The sequence below is a fragment of the Drosophila gunungcola genome (assembly GCF_025200985.1).
Source record: "Drosophila gunungcola strain Sukarami chromosome 3L unlocalized genomic scaffold, Dgunungcola_SK_2 000002F, whole genome shotgun sequence".
Lineage (NCBI taxonomy): Eukaryota > Metazoa > Arthropoda > Insecta > Diptera > Drosophilidae > Drosophila > Drosophila gunungcola.
The window spans coordinates 697075-719311 of NW_026453178.1; the positions used below are offsets into that span (position 1 = coordinate 697075).

A 22237-nucleotide genomic window follows, 5' to 3' on the forward strand; every position below is an offset into this window, starting at 1 on the left:
TACATTTCTGGTGCGGCGAAAGAAGGAGAAAAGCAGAAAAGTGTTTTCCTGGGGGGGTTTCTTTTTGTCGGGCGGTGAGGGGAAATTCAGGCGACAGTTTTTAGGGTAGCAAACAGTCTTACAACTAAAAAGCTGACTTAAATTCTAACAAGAACTTGCGGGGTGGCCGGGAGTATTACGTTTACCTATTACATTTATCGACTATCTGCTATCTGCTATCTTTTATATTTTATCTGTTATCTGCTAACTTCTATTGCCTATCGACTAACGGCTATCGTTGCAACTTTCAGCGATTGTGTCATGTTCTGCGTTTGCGTTTGCGTTTATCTTACAGGCATGCCTCATTTTAGTGGTTTTTGGCCAGCTCTGTCTCTCCACCTAAGACGTTTAGCGCTTTCCAAGTGTTACTGTAGTATGTACCTTGCTCAAGTAAACCGAATGTGTCACTATGGCTAACCATTTTAAACTAATGCTATGTAGTAAAGTGTAGTGGTAGTCGTCAAGTTGAGTATCTCTCTTTAAATGAAACGCCAGTTTGCTCGGAGGTTCTTCTCTTTTTGTTTGGGTTCGTTTTGGTTTTGGTTTTGGTTTTGGTTTCTGTATTTCAATCTGAGTCTGCTGCCGAAGTTGTTTGATGAAAAGTCGAGTCTATCATTACAGCTATCAGCTAGGTTTATAGTAGTAATTTTATCGAATTTCGTTACCCCTTTTTACATATTTACAGGACTGTAGCTGGTATCTTTCTTGTTTCGTGTTTACTTTCGTGTTGAAGCTCGTTTCCCAAGGGCACCACATCTCCAAGACAGTATGTACAACATGGTAGAACCAAACGTTTGGGGTTGCCATTAGGCAGCCATGCTCTCTCCTCGGAGGATTCAACCCCGGCTGAGTGTGAGTATAAGAGCAGCCAGGATGGTTATGCCCAGGGAAAAAGGACCTGATCCTGTTGATCCTGCCGTGGACATATCCTGGCCCACATTGCTGCGCACATCCATGAGATCGCGGGACAGGGGCAGCTCGGTGGGATCGCTCAGCTCATCGTGGCAGGGCAGCATCTCGGGCTTCAGCAGGAACAGCTTGACATACACCGCATTCTTGTTGGTCAGGATGTCGAGGGCGTCGCCCGACGAGCCGTGCGACGTCATCAGCACATCCACATCGTTGTGGCCCACAGGCGGGGAGCCAGCTCCGTAGAATCCCTGCTTGTGCAGACTCAGATTGTCGTCCAGATCGAGGCCATGGCCCAGGGTCATGCCGCCGGTGTTCTCGTCATAGTAGTCATACCGCTTGTGGGCCGGGGCCACTGCTGCCAGGTCCTTCTGCTGCTGCTTCAGCTCCTCCTGCTGCCGCTTCCGCCGCCGCCGCATCAGCTTTGACTCCACCACGTTCTCCGCACTGGCGGCGAACTGCCGCTGTCCGCGCAGCGCCTGTCGCGATCTGCTGGCCGAGTGCTTCCGGCTGTCGTCCAGCGTCAGGCCGCTGTAGCTGCTGCCCACCACGCTGTTGCCCACGCCGCCCATGCTGGCACTGTTGCTGCCAATCGCCGTGAAGCCCCCGATGTTCAGCATGTCCAGGATGGTCGGCGGCACCGGGTCCACAAAGTGCGACAGCTTCGGCTCCTGCAGCGTGCACTGCAGCTCCTCCAGCGAGTCACGCAGCTGCAGGTGACGTGTGCGATTTCTCAATTCGAAGATCCACTGCAGACGACAGTCGCAAATGAATTTGTTGTCTGCGGATGACAATTGAAAAGAGGGGGAAAAACCAGGTGGTTAAATATAACTTGCAGGACGAGGCTGGCGGGCTTTATCCCTGAAATTGCTTTTGTCAAATCGTCGTCGTCGCCCCAAACCGATTGTCCCCGTCTGAATGGGCAGACGCCCAGGTAAGCGAATGATTTCCCCCTCAGCTGCTGAGTGGCCGACTGCAACAATTGGCTGTCATTTGATGGCCGATTGCCACTCCAACTATAGGTGCACCCAAAACAACTGTGCCTAGGTCTTAAAACTATTTTGTTAGGGCGAATTTCTCAATCGCATGTTAAGGTTCTAGTGTTTGAATTGTATTAATAACTAAATGATTGGTGAATAAAATGTTTTTTCTTAATTGTAAGACTCAGCTAAGAGATCAAAAGCTTAATGTTTCTCTTAATCGTCGGCTGTAACCTTTAAAATAAACTCATGTTTCTCTAGTTAAATATTCAAAAAAAAAGAAAGAGTGAATAAGTCGTTTATAATTTTGTTCCTTTTATAAGCTTGATTTGAAAAACAAGATTAAATGATGAATTCGCAATGAATAGGATTTCTTTATGAATCAGATTAAATCAAGTGGGTATGATTTTTCCAGTGCACGTCTCTAAACTTCGCCTTCAGCTTGGCTGAATTTTGCCAGCCGCTTTAAATGATTTTGCCCACGTTCGAGCACGTAATCGAAGTTGCAGAAGGAGTTTTAGCAGGAGTTGGTGAAGGAGCAGGAGCATGATTCGGAGTCGGATGTCGATGTCGTTGTCATTGGGACTGCTGATGCTCCCCAAGTTAAACGCCTCAATGACATTTCCAATTTAGACAGCAGCCTCAGCTCATTCGGGAGCGATTGCAGCCGGGCTTTTGACCATTCCCGTCTGTTGGCCTGCGTCTGTCAGTCAGTTGGACAGTTCTAGCTTCGGTCCGGCTCCCTGTTCCAGCTCAGCTCCCAACCCTCGACTGTTGTCAATTATTTTGTAGTCCGCCTGGCCATGCGTGGCCCTAATCTGGCCCATGCCTTCGCAAACCCTTTCAATTTGCTGTTTGCTCGGAGGACATGGCCCGACTGCGTTCCAAATTGAGCGGATAAACAAGTGCCAGAGTGGATCTAATCGCCGACAATGGTCTAATGAATAAATCAAATTACGTTTCGATGGGCCTTCCGAAGAAAACTTCGGCCCGAAAAGGGGCAAAGTGGGCTATGTACCCCCCGTGGGTATAATTAGGCCCAAACACTGTGACACAGTTTGCCCTGTCAACATGTCGCATAATTAGCATAAGCGTTACGAAAAATATTGACTAACTGGCAGACACACAGAGGCACTGTCAGCAGGGATACAATGAGGGAAAAGCCAGTCAGCCAATTGAGTTGGCATATGAGCCGGGCCAAAAAGGGCCCCCATTCCTTCCTCAATGACAATAATAATCTCAGGCATATTTTTGTGGTCCGGCCAAAAACTTGCCCCGAGAAGGACAAAAGGAAACTTTGCTTTGCAAAATAGTTGGCAAATTAGTGCTGGATAGGGGGCAAACCATGGAGAGCCAGTCAAAAATTCTAATTTTCCATATGAAAGCATGCAAAAACCATAAATAAAGTTAAATATGCACAGCCGGAGGGAGGACGACGACGAGGAGATGACTACACTTGGAAGCCAGTCCGGAAAAATGCTGGAAAAATGGCCAACGACTTGGCAACATTTAGCAAGCAAATTACAACAAAATTAACATGATAATGAAGTGACCCAGCTGGGTGTTTTGCGGAAAATGTGAGGAAGTGGGAGTGGAAGTGGAAGTGGGAGTGGTTGGCTGGTGCAGCTAGCTGGCAGCTGTTCGCAGCTGACCAAATGACAATGACTTGCCCCCAGACAACGTTCCATAAAAGTGCTTAAAAAAATAGAAATTACAAAAAATATATATAAAATGAGTGAGGGGGTAAGGGTGCGGGGGCAGTGGCAGTGGCGGGGCAGGGAGAAAAGGGAGCCGAGGACACTAGACTGTCGTACTTTGTGTGGCATAAAATACTTTTATATTTTTAATGATACTTGGCCAAAGCGGTAGGAAGTGTTTTGGTCTGCTGCACACACTCCGGCACACACACACAAACACACACACTACCCACCCCCACCCCCCTTTTTGGCATGCAATGAAGTCCCTCAACCACGCCCCCTTATAGCTATATATGTATGCATGTTCGGAGAACTGCGGCTGTTAGTCAACTAGATGACTTTCAATTCTACCAACTTCTACTCCTTATCCTCAACCCTTTTAATTTACACCGTAAAAAATATGTATACATCATTTCAAAATTGCTAAGTGACTTGGTTGGAAGAGACAAACTCATTTATATAAAATTGATGAATACCAAAGATAATATGATGTTTTCAGACAATAAAACCAGTTTAAAACATATTATTTGTAGATTGAAATTTATTTTAATCTAGAACTCTGAAAATGTTTTTTTTTTTTAAATGAATTTTATAAGATAAAAAAAATATTAACCTTTCAATAAAACAGTTGTTTCTTGTAAATCTATAACTATAGTTTAATCTAGATCTCTTTGGACATCACGTTTTCTATAGAAGAGTATTACAATAAAATGTAAGATAACCTCCACAATCAATTGATATAGCAATGTGTTGATTTTATCATTCAAATACCTTTTTTTAATTAATCTACATTTATTTTAGTGTACCATGACGCTGTAGCTTTTCCTTCGTTTTGGGTGGAAATTTGGTGAGGGGTCAGGAAACTGTCGGAAACGTTTTTACGGCTGGCAAAGGACATTTGCATACACATACAGGACCTCCACATCCACATGCATATGCGTCGTCTGTGTGTACATTAAATTTTATTATTGTCATTTTCATGGGGTTGTCGGACCCCTTCCACCCCTTCCACCTTCCAACATTTCGGTCAGCTCTATTTGCATAAGTTCAGTTTTCCGAGAGAGTGTGTGTGTGTCTGTGTGTAGCCAAATTAGACTCAACTGGAACTTTGTTTGGTCAGTTTTAATGCCAATGTGTCTGTGAGGCATTGTATGTGTTGAAACATATTCATAATTAGTTGTCAGTTTTTGGGGCAGTTGAAGACCGTAGAATGTGGACTCCTTTGATTGGCTTTGTTTGCACAAGATGTTGGCTCTTTAAAAAGGGTATATTATTTCTCGGCTATTATTTTACACTGGCTAAAATAGCAGCAATCGTTCATCATTGTGGACCCTCTAAATGGCTTTTCATTACCATTTATTTTAATTTTTAAACACAGCAGGAGCTAGAGCTGACCGAACACCCATGCGTAAAAAAAGTTTCAAAAGGAAAGGCCGAAAATTCGCTTTAATTGGTTGGTTTTAGGTGCTGCCTGCCTGCCACATTAACCCATGCTGGCCCCCCTGCCTTTCGCTATAGGTATATTGAAAAAAGCAAAGAAATCGCTGCCTTTTTTTTATATTTTTTTTTTTGGAGTGGGGCTTGGAGTAGGCTATATCAACACAAAGTTTCCGCACGCCCCTAAATCAGCACAGCTGCTGGCCTAGTTTCAAGGCCTTTGTTTCACTCCGGACTTGGTACTCCGGACTCTTTTCAAGCCCCCTCCAGTAAGCGGGGTCACCAGGAATCGCCATGAATGCCGCGCAGCCTTGTTTGAAATCATCTCATTTTTGGCGTCCTGGCCAACTGGCCAACACCGGGCTTTTTGGCCAACTGGGAAATGCTTACTGGTAGCTGGTAACTGGTAACTGGTAACTGGGTTCGTTTGCGGTGCTCGGCTTTGGTCCGCCTTTGGCTGCCACCAAGGGGACAGCACGCATAGTTGGAGCGGACTGGGGTCAAGAGGGCGTGGCAGCGTTGTCCTTTGCCATTCTCTATAGTCTGTATATGTAAGAGGCGGACTACGCTCTCCCGAGAATTTTATCATTTTTTATTACATTTCTCGAGAGCGCTATGTATGCAAATGAAGTCGAAAGTTTCGCTTTGTATAGTTGCTAGTTGCTTTTGTTGTCGGCTGAGTAGGGACTGAACTTGGTGATAAAGGCAAGCTTGTTTGGGAAGGCGTGAAGAGGAGCGAATTTACTCATTGGCTTTGGATACTCTATTGTCGGGTGGAGAAAATAAACCTTACATTGATGTATGTATATTGCAAAGTTATTGAAGCTGACCAGAAAAGGGCTATTTCAATTTTGAAGAGAAATTTATGGGTATTGGTTTGAAATTTAAATTGCTTATAAGCCAAATAAAACAAATATTAATATCGCAAGAAAGTTAAAGTTATGCTTTCATAGCCTTAATGATCATTTGAAGATTGTTTCCTTAAATGTTTAAATTTTTAAAAATATTTTGTTTTCATTATTAAGGATTAAGAGAGAGAATTAAATCTGATAAAGTCTGATCAAACATTTATATTTTATTAAACGTAAGACCTAAGCTAATCGTGACTTCAAAAAGGGAATAGTAGCTAGTAACATTTTCCAACCTTATGGAGTTTATAAAATCTGATATTTTTGGACATTTAAATAATGAATTAATTTTTGTACTATTTATCCAGTTTCGTGTTAAACGAACATACTAGTTAAGCCCATCCTAGAGTCTTAATTAGTCGTTGTGATACTTTCGATCTCCCCTCAAATTCCCTCTCACTTTTCGGCAAGTTCTTTTATTTGTTCATTCGAGGGGAAGCCTTCAAATTTGTGGACCTTCTTCGTGCCGCCTTTTTTAATGAGCTTCATTTTCCAAGTTTTTCTATGGCTCGTTTTGTATTTTTTGTTGCCGACTGTTGGCTTGTTTTCTGGCTTGTTACGGCTGTGTGTGATTTTGCCGGCTCATTCGCATTGCGTGTATTTAATTTTGTTCGTCCCTTTTCGAATGGATAACTTGGGGAATGGGGGCTACGGCTACTCGGCAATTTTCACCAAGTTCATTCAAAATCAAATGGGGTTCCACTAAGTTGGGGCCAAAAAAGGCGGAAGGAAGGAGCCGCCATTGAAAGCCATTTGAATGGCCGTCGCTTTTCTCGCCAATTTTCTTTATTTGGCCAAGTGAATGCTTCGCTCATTGAATGTTTTTTATTAGGCCAAATGAATGCGAGCCGGTGCAGGAAGTGGACTAAACTGGAAGTCCTCTTTTTTTGTTGGCCCCTTTTATTTTAGCTGTGTGAAAAGCCGTAAAAATATATAACTTTTGCGTTGATTTTTGGCCACTGTTTTGTAGTTTGTAATTTTAATAACATTCAGGGCTTTTTTTTCGCTGGATTTTTCAATCTGGCGCCGAAAGCAGAATCAGAAATCAGGAATCAGGAAAAAATTACACTTTATTTCTCTCATATCAAATTATTTTCGGCAATCGAGCGTGAAGTCAAATAAACAGACGGCAAGATCAAAAAGTCTGGGACAACAGTACGCGGCAAAAGGGAGGACTGGCAAAAGGGAAAGTCATTGCAGGCGATTTAACAACTATGCCGGGGGATAAATATTTTATGAAATCGCATAAACAAATCAAAGACGAATCACAGACGGAGAAAAAAGGAAAATCACTTTGGAAAAAAACGCAACCGGGGGGCCGAATGAAATCAGAAATCAAGGGCGGCGATCAAATATGACCACTCAACCGCGCCAGGACTTACTATATACACATTAGCCCTCGAGCATCTTTGCCAAAATATTTGCACAGCTGAGGGGATGAGGATGAGGGTTGTCTGTACAGGAAGAGGGTACGCGAGTAATGTGTTTGTTATATGGTAAATCGCATAAAAAATACACAGACAGCAATGGAGGGTGGATATAGATATAGATATGTATTTGCCCATAACAATAACAACTTGTTACCCCCGATCCACTGGCGATTGCCGGCCTAATGTTTGCCAAAATAGCCCCAGCATCATCGCTTACGATTTCCTGCTTCACTCCCAATCCCCAAATTGAATTGTATTTAATAACATATTCGAGAGGGTGGCCCCCGGGGGATGAGAATTGTATAAATAAGTAATGAATCTTTTGTTATTGCTCTGTGATTTGTTAAGTCAAGTGGATACTGCTCATCCCTGGTCTTATTTTTTTTTCAGTGGTGGTGTATTATCGGTTGAGATATGCATTATATGGGGACACTGGCCATATATCAGGCATCAAACTGACATAAATTGTCCGCTTGATCGGAGGGATTGGTGGGGTATACCTATACATCCTGGGTGCACCGTGCAGTTGGCCATCCATCAATGCCAACACTCTCATGTCCGCATCGCCTGTCAGCCCCGATATATCGTTGCACTGGACACTGGGCACTGCCTTCAGCCTTCGACGATACGGATATGTTGTAAATTGAAATTATTACACAGTGTAAACTCTGGCAAGAAACTCCATCTGTTTATTTATGGCCAGGCTGGACGGCACACTGCTAATCGATGGGATGGCCGGGCCCAGAGTTATGCGACACTCCATATATTTTATCGAATGCGGCATAAGTTGGCCTAAATATTCAATTAAATGCTAGTCGGACACAATTTATGTTTGCCCAGTGCTGTCCTAATGAGTTTTGGCCCGGTTAATATCGATATCGAGGATATGCCAACTATGCAAATAAATATACCTGGAGTTAAGTAAATATGCCAACAGACAGTTTCCCTTGTTTGCAGATACACGGAAAATAAAATGCTTAATAATGAGTTATTGGCAATTGATTAGTTGCGAATTGAAAAAAAAGATATTTGACAATGGGAATTGATATTTAGATTGTTTTAATTAAAATTCATCTTAGTTGTTTATGAAGACGATTAGCATTAAAACGCAACTAATTGAAAATCAAAAATTTTAATCTTATATATGGCTAGTTTACCGGATTTCAATCTAAATTTAAATTCAAAATATGTATACTTTACCGGATATATTGTGCAAATTAATATTATCTTCTTTTTTAACCTTGATTATTCAAATCACAACTTCAGTTGTAAAAATCCAGTTCAATTTTAATGTTTTCCCAGTGTGTTCTTCATTTTTAATGATGCCAATGCAAAGGCTTAACTGTTTGCTGTCAAAGCCGAAACGAGTATTGATGAAGGTGTTTGCCCAGAGCACACATCGTGCCAATGCGAGGACAATGCCATGCTCCAGTGATCCATCTACTATAGTACTAACCATATATGTGCACACACAAACACCAACACAAACACAAGCCGGCAAATTAGGCAAAGCAAGCGTGGCGGGAACAACAACATTCCAGTACATCAACTACTCCCGAAAAACCGCAGGCAAAACATCACCCCAAAGGGATGGAAAATTCGGGGGCGTGCATATATTAAGATAGATTACCTCACTCACACACACACACATGTCGGCGCATAAGTGCTCCAATGACAGCCCCCAATTCGCATTATAAGCAGAGCTTCCTTCGGAATCCAAGCTGGTTTATGCGGGAAATTAACACGCCTAATGCCCGGGCACCTTGAAGTGCGCATAAATTATAAATAAGCTTCATTATCCCACCGCCGAAATGTCGTCGTCAAACTTTAAGGCCCTGCCATGGTAAACTATGCGACTTTGGCGCTGACAATTATAATAAATTCAGTTAATAAAGCGCGTTAATGATCAGCCATCAGCAGACTTTGAGCCCGGGCTCTAATCTGTAACTGTATCCGTAGCTATATCTGTTTTTGGCATATGCAAAGGCTTTAATTGCCGAGTGGGCCAAATGACACGGACTGAGGCTAAAAGTTTACGGCTCTATTGTCAGCAGAGCCAGATTGGATTAAGCTTTTGGTAGCTAATTAAAACTAAAACCAAGTGCCAGGCAACGAAATACTTTTCCACTTAATTTACAGGCCAAGCGCTTTTCTTTCGCTCTTCCCTTAAAGTTGGCCCTTCCAATGTGTGCTTAAATGCAGCAGCTGATGGGTAAAAAGTGCACATGTGTGTGGGAACGCTTAAGGCGCGAAAAGTTGTCCAACATTATACAATAAAAACTCATTAATAATATGCATTTAAGTTATAATTGAACTACTTAATGTGGCCGCTGGCCCTGGAAGTGCGGGTAAATTGCATGAATATGTCCATAATAACTCCCCCCTCCCTCTATAAAACCGAATTTCTCGCAATTTCCCCGTGGCACTCATTGTTTGTTTAAACAAAAAAAAAAAAAAAAAAAAAAAAAAGTGGCAGGCGCATAGTTTCAGTTTTCATTCAATCGAATTGTTGCCTGCGGCTATAGAAAAAAAGGTGCGTAATTAAAACGGTGCCCGGCGCAGACAATTAAATGCATGCCGCACACTGTCGAACAAAAGATGAGCGATGAACGATGAGTTTGCGTTTAATTACGACGACAGGCGGCGGAGATTTTAATTTATGATGCGTGAATTTGAGCTCAAAAGGATGGTCTCCTCCCCCCGAAGGAAGTGCGGAAATTGAATTCTAAAATATTTATAGCCATTCCATACTTTCGGGGGCCGAGGAGTGATTTATGCAGTGCTCAGCAGCAAATTGCGAATGAAACGCAATGAAACGAATCGAAACGGAATGAATTACTACTTATGCATGCATGTTGGCCACATAAACACACAGCCATGCGCTGAATGTGCCATATGTATATATAGAAATAGAGCCGGTCTAGTCCCATCAAATCGGAGACCCACTTATTAGTCTGGCTGGACACATGTTCCACAATGCTGAGCCATAGATTTATCGCCGGCAATCATCGGGATTTGCAGCAGAAGCAGGACACGGAGGACATGAAGGACATGGAGCAACTGCTGCCCTGACATTGACTATTGAAAGTCAATTTCGGGTGCGTGCCACACGCTCATTTGTCCAGTTTATGGCCAACATCATTTGTTTTGGCATTTTTGCCAATGAGGCGCAAACGCCTTTTATGCGTTCCCATAAATTCTCGCTTCCGGCACCCACATCCACATCCACATCCCTAATACCTGTTTATTGTTGCAGTTTCGTGAGCACTGTGTTTACAAGGATGCTGATGCTGCATTACAAATGAGCCCCGTCCATTTCAAAGTTGAAAGTTTAATTTGCTGCCTAGCTGGGCAATTTAACTGCCATAGGGGTCAGTGTTGCATGGCCGGCTTAAGTTCACATGTCCTGGGAATTTTCCATTATTAAGTACCTTAAAGTAGTACTTGCAAATTAATCAGGTGACTAATTATTGAAATTAAAGTGAATTAAATATGTTTAGCACGCCCCAAGGAGCAAAGACATTTTAATAATGAGAAAACTGAATACCTAAAGCCTTCTCAGCAATTACTTAGCCTAAATATTTAATTTAATTATTAATTCAAGCCAGACACTTCATTTCCATATTTATAATGTATTTTCATATATAAAATCAATAAGTAACTGGAAGTATTTTAACCTTCAGAAAGCAAAGATTTTCCAGACTCCCTTTCGCTTTTGGCCTCATGAAAATTTATGAACTGTGGCATTTTACAATACTCCATTAAATGCTGCCAAGCCAACAGAAACAGAAAGCCGAAAAGGGTGGACCAAATAATCAAATTGCAGTTTCCAGCTGTCATATACTCACTGATTCGTTCCCCCCACGTTTTTACTTTCATGTTTTTGGGTATTTTGGTAGGACAGAGGCAGATCGGCAAAAAAACAGAGAGACAGAGCTTGAAAAAAATCTGTTAGAAATCCTATTTATATTTCGAAACAATAACCATTCAATTCCATCTAACGACTGGGGCGCTGGCCACCGGCGAGCGTAACGAACCAATTGAGCTGGCCACGGATGAGGGGGCGCTGCTGCGAGGGTGGGCGTGGCATTTATTAGCAATTGGTATGGCACTGGCCTTCTGTGAAAAATTCGCCCTGCCTTTAAAGCCGAGGAATTCGCAATGGCAATGGCCAGCCAGGATATGGGCGGTAGATGACCAAAAGGACGCCACAGGCGCGACGACACAAACAAAACGTGATTCGCATACAAATAAACAAGGATATGGAGGATATTTTCACCCACCCAAACAGGCACACAAGCACACAAGCACACAATCACACATGACCCCTTGGGGCCACGGAATTGAAACAAATGCCAGAGCGCAGGGCGTGCCTATAAATTTTTCACCAAATACATTGGCCAAAGGTGCAACTGCAACTGCAACAGCTATGTTTGGGTGGTGCACTGAGTGGGTGGTGCATTGGGTGGGTGTGTAGCGGGTGACCTGCCATGCACCACCATGTGGGTGGTGGTGGGTGTGGTCCGGGGCTTAAAAGGTCCGTGAAATGGCCAACTGGGGCATTGTTTAGGGCCGGTGCTCAACTGCCCGCACACGAACAACATTTGAATGCAAAGCAGGCTCGGCCGGCGATTGATGTCACTCCTCAAACGGGCACTCAAAAAAAAATGGCCCTAACTCTTGAATTTTTAGGAACTTTACATCACTTTTAAGTTTAAAAATACAGCACAGATAGGTGACTTTAATTTCTAAATTTTGTAAATATATATTGTTCTTGTATTTTATTTAATGACCAACTGGTTCTATCTACCTAATTTTAATACCATTTCAATTTTATTTAAAACATGTTTCCAAGAACTGTGTACTTGTGGATTGACATCTTAAAAATCTTACAAAGTTTTATCAAGTCTTCTGCAAACCAACACAAATTTTATTGAAAGTTTTTGACTTAGGACTCAAAAGAATTATACCTCTAATGCTGAATGAAAATGATTGCTTAAACTTTTTTTTTCTTATATACTAAGAATGTTCTCTATATTAACAGAAAAAATATTAACATATGTTTAACTGGTCAAAAAAGAAATGTCCAAATAAATTTATAAAAATTCCATATATAAGATTCAAACGAAAACTGAACTTTAAGTTTTGAACTTTTTCTTGAACTAAATGAAATCAAAGTTTCGCGAAATAACAGTTCCTAGAACAAGTGCCATTTTAGCCAAAGTGAATTCTGTAAACAAACGTACAAGACTACGTTTTCCTTGCCAGCAGCACACCTCCCACCGCAATGTCCTTGGGAAGAAAAGCTGCTTAGCTTCCGCCTGTCAATGGCAATTACGTCCGGGTGCAGAGTTCAAGTGGCTGCACAAATCACGGCGCGAAATGAAGAGTCAACTATCAACCTCAGGCTGCCAGACAGGCAGACAGGCAGACAGCCAGATGGCCAGAGTGGCAGAGTGCAAGTCAAGTTGGGACTTGATGCATGTGCAGCAATTTCGGCTGGAGTACATGCTGATCATTTGTCCAGGGCCGCAGAGCTGAAGCTGACGCTAAAGCTGGAGCGGGAAAATCCCCAAGCCCAGGCGTGTGACGAGCATTTTGGCAAATAGTTTTGCCAACTGTTCACTGCTCACTGCTCACCTTCATGGCGAAATCCCTGGGAACGGGCTGCCTAGGAATTCCATCAGCTGATCGATTAGTCGTTGCCATCGAGGCAAATACTTTCACCCAGGGAATGGAATGCCTGTCACTGGCATGTGGATGTGGCCAGTAAGGGCAATGGCAATGGCAATGGCACCCCCATGTCACGTTTTATGGCTGCCAGTGCGAGTTTATCTTTGGCCGACAGCGTCAACGTCTGTTGCGAGTCAACGGTCCCTGGCTGCCCATGTCCTTGGCCATTTTGTTGCAATTTTTATGTGCTCTTATGCACTTGAGTTGGCACATCCTTCGTCCCACACTTCCTCCATTCGCCGCCCACCTTCGACCACCTACACTTGGCCATCTTGCTGCTGCCTTGCTGCCTTGCCTTGCCTTGCCTTGCCTTGCCACTTGGAAAAATTTCTCACTCGCTAAATTGAGCAGCATTTTTGCCAATGAAAAACCCTCTCAATTCAATTTGCGAAAAAATTCAGATTTCCTGGAGATTTCGTTTGAAGTGTGACACAGAGCATTTGGCCTCATTAGGAGCTACAACTTTGCCGTACAAAAAGTTGAGTAAATTTAATCAGGCAATCATATGTAAATATTTGAACTTTAGGCCTTCGCCTCTAATGAAGCATATTCAGCTAAAGCCGGAAAATGTGCCACAGAGTGGTGCGGCAATAATCACTGCATATGAATTAAAAAGTTTTCGGGTGGCGGCGAATGCGAAAATATTTTGTAGTTTAAAGCAATTTGAAGTCATTTGTAGCCAATTTGCCAAATGTTTGCGTATGTGTGAGTGTTTGTGAGTGTGTGCCAATGCAATTACAGTTGCTCACTCAAACACACACACATTTGTTTGGCAATGCGCTCAGCCATTCCGACTTTTCATCGTCACTCGTCCTGTTTTTTTCTCCTATTTTTTTTGTTTTTTCTTTGCTTTTTTTCCAACTGCAAATGAGTCATGCTAATGGCAAACCATTAGCAAAAATGCCACTGTATGGGTGTGGGTGATAATTAAGTTGACTGCATGTGTGTGAGTTGGTGTTTCAGAAAGAGAAATGTGATTTTGAAGGCTGTTGTTAAATATTTAAATGTATTCCATGGGCGAAAGCCATTCTCTTTGTTGCCAGCAGTAGTAGCAGTAGCATTTGCGTTTACGCCAAAGTCTAATTGCAGCCTTAGCTCAGAATAAAATTGCTTAAATTGCACACAAAGGGGAATCTTTCAAGGTGCCCAAAAAATGTGTTAAACGTTTGCCAGGGACCTTGAAAGCATTTCATTTCCATTATTTATGGCAAACTTTTGGCTTTATCTACTAAAAAGTTATAATGAGCTGAAGTTTTCAGACATCATTCTTTGGCTAGAATATCAAAAACTATTAAGAGGCACATATTGTTCCTAAAACTAAATAAATTTATAAGTAGTCAAAAAAAATTTTAATTAATTGTGTAGATAAGCTTTTTTAGAATGGTTCTTTAAGTTGAACCAAAATCGTATGATTTTTTAAGCAAACTTCACAAATAACAAATAAATTCTGCCAAATTGAAAACCAAATAAAACTTGTGCCCATAAGTTGTGTAAAACTTATTAATTTTGTCAGAAAAATAGTAAAAAAATCGTTGAATTCTTTCAAGCCATTATTTTTTATAATTAAGACAAAACTGTTGTTTTTTGGATGCCATATTTGTAATAAATTTAATAACTGTATAAAAGTTGTCAGCAAAATAATAGAAAAATCGTTAAATTCTTACAAACCATTATCCTTTATAGTTAAGAAGAAAAAATTGATATTTTTTATATGCCAAATTATAATAAATTAAACTCACAAGCCAAAAACTGGCCGTTACTTAGTAAAATTGGATTTGGGGTATAACTTATTTCGGTGGTAAAACTTAAACCCGCAATGACAAGCCGCAAAACAGGCACTTGATATTTCATTTTCATTTACCTTTAATTGAGCTAATCAGCCCGCTAATTGCGCGCGCTATTAGCCGCCGAGGCAAACCAAACTAAAGTGGTTGCGACGGGCAGATATTTTATTGTTATGCGTTCGCGCGGCAAAGCACTTCAAAATTGCACTTTAATGACTAATTTAGACACACGTACATGAACGAACGTACAGTACCGTGTGTGAGGACAGGACATGAAAGGACGTTCAGTGGCAGGACATGCGCTGGAGTGCCGTGGCGGAAGTGGAAGTGCACACTTGAGCAATGGCGATACGACATTTCCTTAATGAAGGCGAGGGGCATAAAAGTTTATGGCCCTGCGGCTCGGCTCATTTGGCTGCATATGCAGTGTGTGGGCTAGGCGAACGGGGCCAACAGGGCGTATGTGTAATTATAACAAGTTCGGACTTTTGACGGCGCTCCATTTTGTGCGCTTGTCAGCTTTTTGTCACGTCCCCTTCCCTCAGTTTGGTGCCATCAAAGTCTGCCGAAGTTCGAAGGTCCGTGTATCTATGTCCGTATCTCAGTTTTGGACACTCACCTGACACCAGCAGCTCACTGGTGCTGTTGACCAAGTTGTCCATAATTGGCTGGAATGTGTAGAACGTCAGCGTTTCCAATTTGTTTGCCAGCACATTGATGGACAGCAGGGCGGGGGTGCCCCGCAGCAGACCGTTGTCGATCTTCTTCAGCAGGTTGTTCCGCAGGTTCAGGGTTTTCAGTGTATTCAGGCCATCCAGAGCACGTTCGGAAATTCGCTAAAATGGGTTAAGGGGATTAGTTTTTAGTTTGTTCTTAAATTTGATTAAACAGTGGTTTGGTATGGTATATATATGCTATGCGGTCATTGTGAGAATAACATTTTGCACAAAAACTGAAAAATATTTTCGTGCTGCCATTTTTCCGCATTTCTGAGTATTATTTTCAATGTTTTTCACAGAGTTTCGCTTTTCGCGTGCCATTGTTGTTGTCATTGTCTTCATTGTTTGTTTGCGAATTTATTTATCTGTATGTGTTGGCCACACACACCCACAAGCACAATCACAATCACACCCGTACATATGCATGAGCTCTTGTTTTTTTAACTTGTATGTCCCAATTCGTTTGTCTTGAATTTTATTATACGGAAAAAAAGTGTTTTCTTTTATTTTATTTCTGGTTTCTGTTTTGTTGACCGAACAACGAAAGTGAAGGCGGCGTATTCCACCATTATTTAATATTCAATATGCTTTGTCTGGGGAAATGGTAAAATTATGCATATTAAAAGACGCGTCCAAGGCGGAGGAAGCATGTGCCAATGTTCCCTGCTCCGGTGATGTGGCATTGAAAAATAACCCAAGCACCAGCAGCAATCTTTCCATGTTTGTTTATTTGCCCAGATGATTGACATAAAAATGTATTTATGTTTTATTGCGATATTTTGTTAGTTTGATGGGCGATCATTCGATGCCTACGCGACCAATTTATTAGCTTGACAACAGCGAAAAAATATAATTTACGAGCGATTTATGTGCGGATTGAGTAAACAAAGTTATGACAACGCGATTAATGGGTGGGGCTGGGCTGGTATTCAATGGAAGGCTGCTAAGGATTGCTGTGCTACACTCATACATTTTCTTTTAAATTTTGTATATAACATACACTTAAAATTAAAATTCTACTCTTTACCAGCGATATAAATATATTCATGACCTACAAATTATGACCTTTTTAGTATTTATCCTTTTAAATTAGTATGAAATTTAGATAATATTCAAGGTCGTTTGGTTTTTAGAGTCTAACATTTTAATATACAATATATTATTTTGAATAAAACAGAAATCTATTATAAACTATATTTTGAAAAGGCCAACTCAAAGTAGATTTCCCCGAGATTCCTCCTTACTTTCTACTAACACTTCGGTTACTTTCCAACATTCTTAAGTCATTACGTTTCTTGGTAATGGCTTTGCTAACTGTTTTAATCTACAAAGCAGAGTGAAAGCTGCTTAAAGCTGTTAATTTCTCGTACACTTTCACCTTAATGCACTCGGTTAGCCCCTTAGCCCCTTAACCCGATTATCTGTTTATCTTCATCCCTGGACCCGCACACACCCACACACACAAAACCAGCGTTTTATGTTGTGTCAGAGCTAAACCTTTCAACGGCCAATGATTTATGAAGTGAGCAGAAAAAATAAAAAAATGGGGAAAATGAAAAGGGAAAGGGAAAGCTGAGCGGTGTGAAGCCCAAGCCAAACATGCAACACAATTTGCTTTCATATTGAAGGCGACAACGGGCACACAAAGTCGCTTAGAAAGGGAATTTTTGTCGGTTCAGGTCGAGGCAAATCCCGGAATCCTTGGCTGGAAACAATGCGCAACGTGGGCGATAACAAGCCCAATCATTATGGCTATGACAATGCGATGGATCCAGGACAGGATAGGACAGACCAGGACCCCACTTGAACGGCTGCTCTCGAGTGTCCTCTGTCCTGGTGTCCTGGTGGCCTGACACATATGCGAGTCGTCTGAGTGTGACATGATATGCGAGCACTTTGTAAAATGGGAAAAGCGAAGGAGCTGGCAGGCAGGAAGGAAGGAGCAACGTTGGCCCAGGATATGGATATTCAGGATTTACGCTCATACGGCTGCCTTACATAAACTTCTCCTGCTCGAGTGTTAAGCGACATTTTTCTATTTACCCACACACGCTGGCCATTTTTATGGCCACCAGGGCACAGAAGGGTCCTCATTCCTCATTCCTCGTTCCTCATTTCCCATCCCATTGCCCTATATCAAATGGCTGAAGAAGGGAGCGCCATAAATCCATTATTCCCATGATTTGTTATTCAATATTTTGTAAGTAGATTAACTTGCGGCGCACATTTGTTTGCCACAGAGCGCCGCCGAAAGGCGACTGTCAGCGTGCGGTCCGCTGTGCAGGGTAAATGTGCGAATTGAGCCAGCACCCAGAACAGGACCTTGTCCACACACCGAAGACCGAAAACGTTGGAAACATAATTTACCAATCTATTTATCATATTTGCGCCACCCCCTCGCTACCAACGAACAACGGTCCACCGATGCTGAGTGACCACTTAAATCACCACAAGAATAGACATTCGAATTGAATTTATGACACCAGCAAAAAGTTGCCTCTGTTTGTGGGTATCTGTGTGTCCTTGCCCCAAGATGTGCCATTTATGGCGCCCCCCCCCGACCAGCTCCCTTCTGTTTCTTATGGCCACTCGGCAATTTATGGCCTCTTAAGTCAGCTCCTCCAAGTTGACCAAGTGGCCCAGGCAGACAAATCTTTTTAATCCACTTGCATTAGAGTTGATTGAGAAGTTTGCTGCCTGTGCTCGTAGATTGCATTGCCCTATATACTATATACTATATAGGTGCTGGCTATGCGGTGTGCTATAAATAAAAGCACTCAAACAACTATAAATGCGCACTTGAAAAACTCAATCAATCTAGGAATTAATGTTTTATCTTAAATGGGTTTTAAGCAGGGGAAATTACAGAAAGGAATCAGTTACCTATGGAGATATATAAGCTCGCATCTGATTGGTTTTCCCAAATAAACTTTATTTATTTCAATTTAATTTTGTGCCCCCAAAAGTGTGCTATATTTTTTGAGCAAACATCAACTCACCTCGATACGATTGTCATCCAGTTCCAGCTCACTGAGACTCCACAATTCCGCAAAGACAGTGTCGCCGATAAAGTTCAGATTGTTGTGTGTCAATTTCAGGACATTCAGGTTACCCAATCCTCGGAAAATCTCGCTGGTCAGCACATTGATTTGATTGTGGGCCAGGTTAAGTGAGGTTAGCCTAGCCATATCGGCAAAAAGACCCTCGTGCAGGGTACTAATATTATTGTTGTTCAGATGAAGTCGCTCGCAGAGTGGCAAATTGCGGAAAGCATAGCGGTCCATCTCGAAGATCTGATTGTGCTCCAGATTCAGGTCCCTCAGCCTAATGTGATTGGCGAAGGCATCCTGATCGAGGGCCATAATGTGGTTGTTGTTCAGGATGATCTTCTCCAAGAAGGGCAGATTGGCGAACGCGTAGCTCTTGACAATCTCCACCTGGGAGTACTCGATCACAATGCTGCTCAGGTTCTTCAGCGGTTCGATAATCATGGTGGGTATGTAGTCCAATCGGGCATTGTTCTGGATCACGAACTTCAGCTCGCGCAAACGCTTCTGCTGGTAGAATCGCGTCCAGGTGGTGTCGTTCTGATGCAATCCCTCCGAGAAAACCCAGCACTCGGCCTTCTGCACCGGCACATGGTTCTCATCCGGGGTACAGTAGCACATCAGCTTCATGTCCCTTCGGCGTGTGCAGAATCCAGTGCTGTCCATGGGTCCACTGTAGCCAGTGCTGCCGGAATTCAAAGCACTACTGCTGGTCAGCACATAACCGGAGGAGGATGAGCCCGCTCCCGACGACGAGGAGCCACCGTAGTATCCATTATTCATGTTGCTCGCGGAGGAGGAGGAGGCCAGCGAGCCGCTGCTGCTGCTGCCACGCCCCCTGTTGCGACGGTCCTCCTTGGCGCGTCCCTCGGTGGGCGCCACCAGGCAGCCGGCAATCAGCAGGAGCGACAAGATCAGGAAGCAGATGGCGCTGTCCGCCGAAGCCGCCATTTTACGGCGCTGATGATGCGGCAACATTGCGAGCGTCTTCCTATCGCTCGGCGGCGAGGATTCTGCAAAATACAGGGAACAATGCGCAGTGACGCGGTCAATAAAATTGGTTTATCTTGGGGCTTAGGGAATAACACTTAAAATAAATAAGTGTAATTATATATTATATAAAAAGTGTAAAGATTAATTTATTTTGGATGTATAGGGTGTACTAAATTAATCACTAGAGCTTTAAATATTTTAGAAGAGGTCGTCTTTCGTAGTAAACCATTTGGAATTATATACCTTAACCAATTAACCAATTTACTAAAATTATATTTTTTTCTACAGTAAAATTACTGTGATGAACATCTGTTGTAAAACTTCGAGCAGTACTTCAATATTTTTTGAATTAATTTTTAGAGTGTAGCAGTCATAAAATAAAGGCAAGGTGGAAATGACTAACAAAAATATTCGATTTTCATGGTCTTGATTTTGTGTTTCAAAACATCCCAAAATATACTCGTACCCAACAAATTGGTTTGATTTTTTGCGGCCCTGTCATAAATTCAGCCTCATTTGAGCTGGCGAAAAATTGAAACTGGAATCAGAGTTGATAACCATTCATTCGAGTTTATTCGCCCGCTCTTGGGCTTTACTGTTCCCGGAGCTGCTCGAAGTGCTTCATAAAAATGCTAATTAATGTTGTTAACTTTCTCACTTCCGCTCATATTTCATTTGGCCCAATTCAGGCGATGCCGCGTTGGAATCGTCCCAAGCCCTCCGTTTTATTCCCCTTTACCGCCGTGAAAGTCGAATTGGCCCCGTTGCGAAGCCTCCTGCTGGCTTCATTTGACGCTCGGTTGCTTTGTCACTTCATCCCGTACCCCTGGGCTTTCCACTTTACCCCCATAAACAAATTTATCGAGCTCATAAATAACTGCAACTCTGTCGCTGATTGTTCGCTCAACGGCAACGGCTTCACTGGCGATGAGACGAGATGAGTTGGCCTACGTTTCTGTGCCCTTCCCTTAATTTTGCATTTCAAGTGTCATTGGGCAAAGTGCTCTCTAATTATGCCCGTATTTTTTAATAAATTAATAAGTCACACTGGCACTGGCCATATTTCGGATTTTGCCAGCTTGACTGGTTGGCTGGTTGGATGGCATAATGAAGTGTAAATAAGTTATTGTCAGTTGTCAAGTGAGTTATCGTCGCTATCGGCAGTCAGAGCAGTGATTTGCATAAAATATGGTCGCAATATCGGAGGGATGAGGGATGAAGATGAAAATCGAGGGGATTAGACGGATGGAAAGCCGAAAGTCACTTGACTTATTGACTCGGGCATGCTTCATTACATTGATTTCGATTATAAATTTTAAATAAAACGATGATAAGTGCTGCGTAGCATGATGCGATGCTTATGCCGGCTTAGCTAGATCTCCTCCCACTCCCACTTTTTGTCGCCTCATTCGATTTGGCCAAAGTTCAGGGCTCAAGGAGCATTAGAAGTGGCTCACACCGCAGGATTAAGTACTCAAAATATACATGAAAACTTTTGCGCAGCCAGACGACGGCAGCTGAAGATGACTTGATGGCTTCAATTTAAATATCAAAGCAAAGTCGAAACTAAAATGTCCTTAAAAACACACACATACTATACCATACACACACTTTCGAGGAGAGCGTAGCAAAGGATATATGGCTGAATATATATTCGGTGTTCACTGAAGAGAAATTTCACATATTCTGAAAATTTTTAAGTGTGTCGTGAAGCAGCAAATCAAAAAATTCACTGAATATGTGTGTAATTAGATTTTCCCACAAAAAGAGAGGGCAATTCGCCCACATGCTCTACTTTTTTACACATAAAAAAAATATTCAGCTTGTTTTCAAATGAAATGAACTTGATAAATAGTTATACAAATGCAATGCGTTAAAATCCCATTCGTTTTTTGTATACATTTTTTATTTTTTATATTTATAGCTATAGCTATAGCTATAGCTATAGATTTCCAAAATGTATTACCATATTTTTTGTGTGCACACATGCTGCAACGCGTCGCTGACAGCCAATTACTCAAAAGGCCTGAATAAAGGCCAAAAGGGAAAGGGGTGAAGTGGGGCGAAATGCTGAAAGAGAGCGTTACAAGCAAATGAAAAATCAATTTGTTGATTATGCATAAATCATAAGATTTATGCGTCTCCTCACTCAGCATTCATGAGTCATTTATCAAACGTGCAAACTCTCTTTTGCCTTCATGTCAGAATCACAAAAACAGAAAGCGACGAAGCGTATCGCAAATCGCATATCGAAGTGGCAATGTGGGGGGCAAAAAACATCAGGAGCGTAAAAACAGGCGTGATATTTCATTCATCTTGTGTTGGTCTGAATAAAATATGAACAGCCGATAACAAAGTCTAGACCGAGTAGCCATCTAAGCTATATATTCCCTATATATCATATATATATAGATGGCATCTTTGCCCGAGATTAAATGCAAGCTGCGTACAAATTGATCTCCCTGGCTTAAGTTCTTCATCTCGTAGAGTAAGTCAACACCAGCAACAGCAAACCTTGACGACAAACAATTACCAAGAAAATTATTCCCCCAGGGAAAATG

The 22237-nt window shown here is 42.2% G+C and overlaps 1 protein-coding gene across 4 annotated transcripts in view; it reads right to left on the reverse strand.

The window, feature by feature from the left end:
* Window positions 1–554: 554 nt before the first annotated feature.
* LOC128257891 (connectin) overlaps window positions 555–22237 on the reverse strand; it is a 154190-nt gene continuing 132507 nt past the window's right edge. For all 4 annotated transcript variants that reach the window (XM_052989135.1, XM_052989134.1, XM_052989133.1 and 1 more), the window contains 3 exons: window positions 18636–19696; window positions 15537–15753; window positions 555–1729 (listed from right to left, as the gene is read on the reverse strand). In XM_052989135.1, coding sequence (XP_052845095.1) covers window positions 876–1729; window positions 15537–15753; window positions 18636–19661 — 2097 coding nt within the window. In that variant the 5' untranslated portion in view covers window positions 19662–19696 and the 3' untranslated portion in view covers window positions 555–875. The remainder of the gene's footprint in view (window positions 1730–15536; window positions 15754–18635; window positions 19697–22237) is intronic.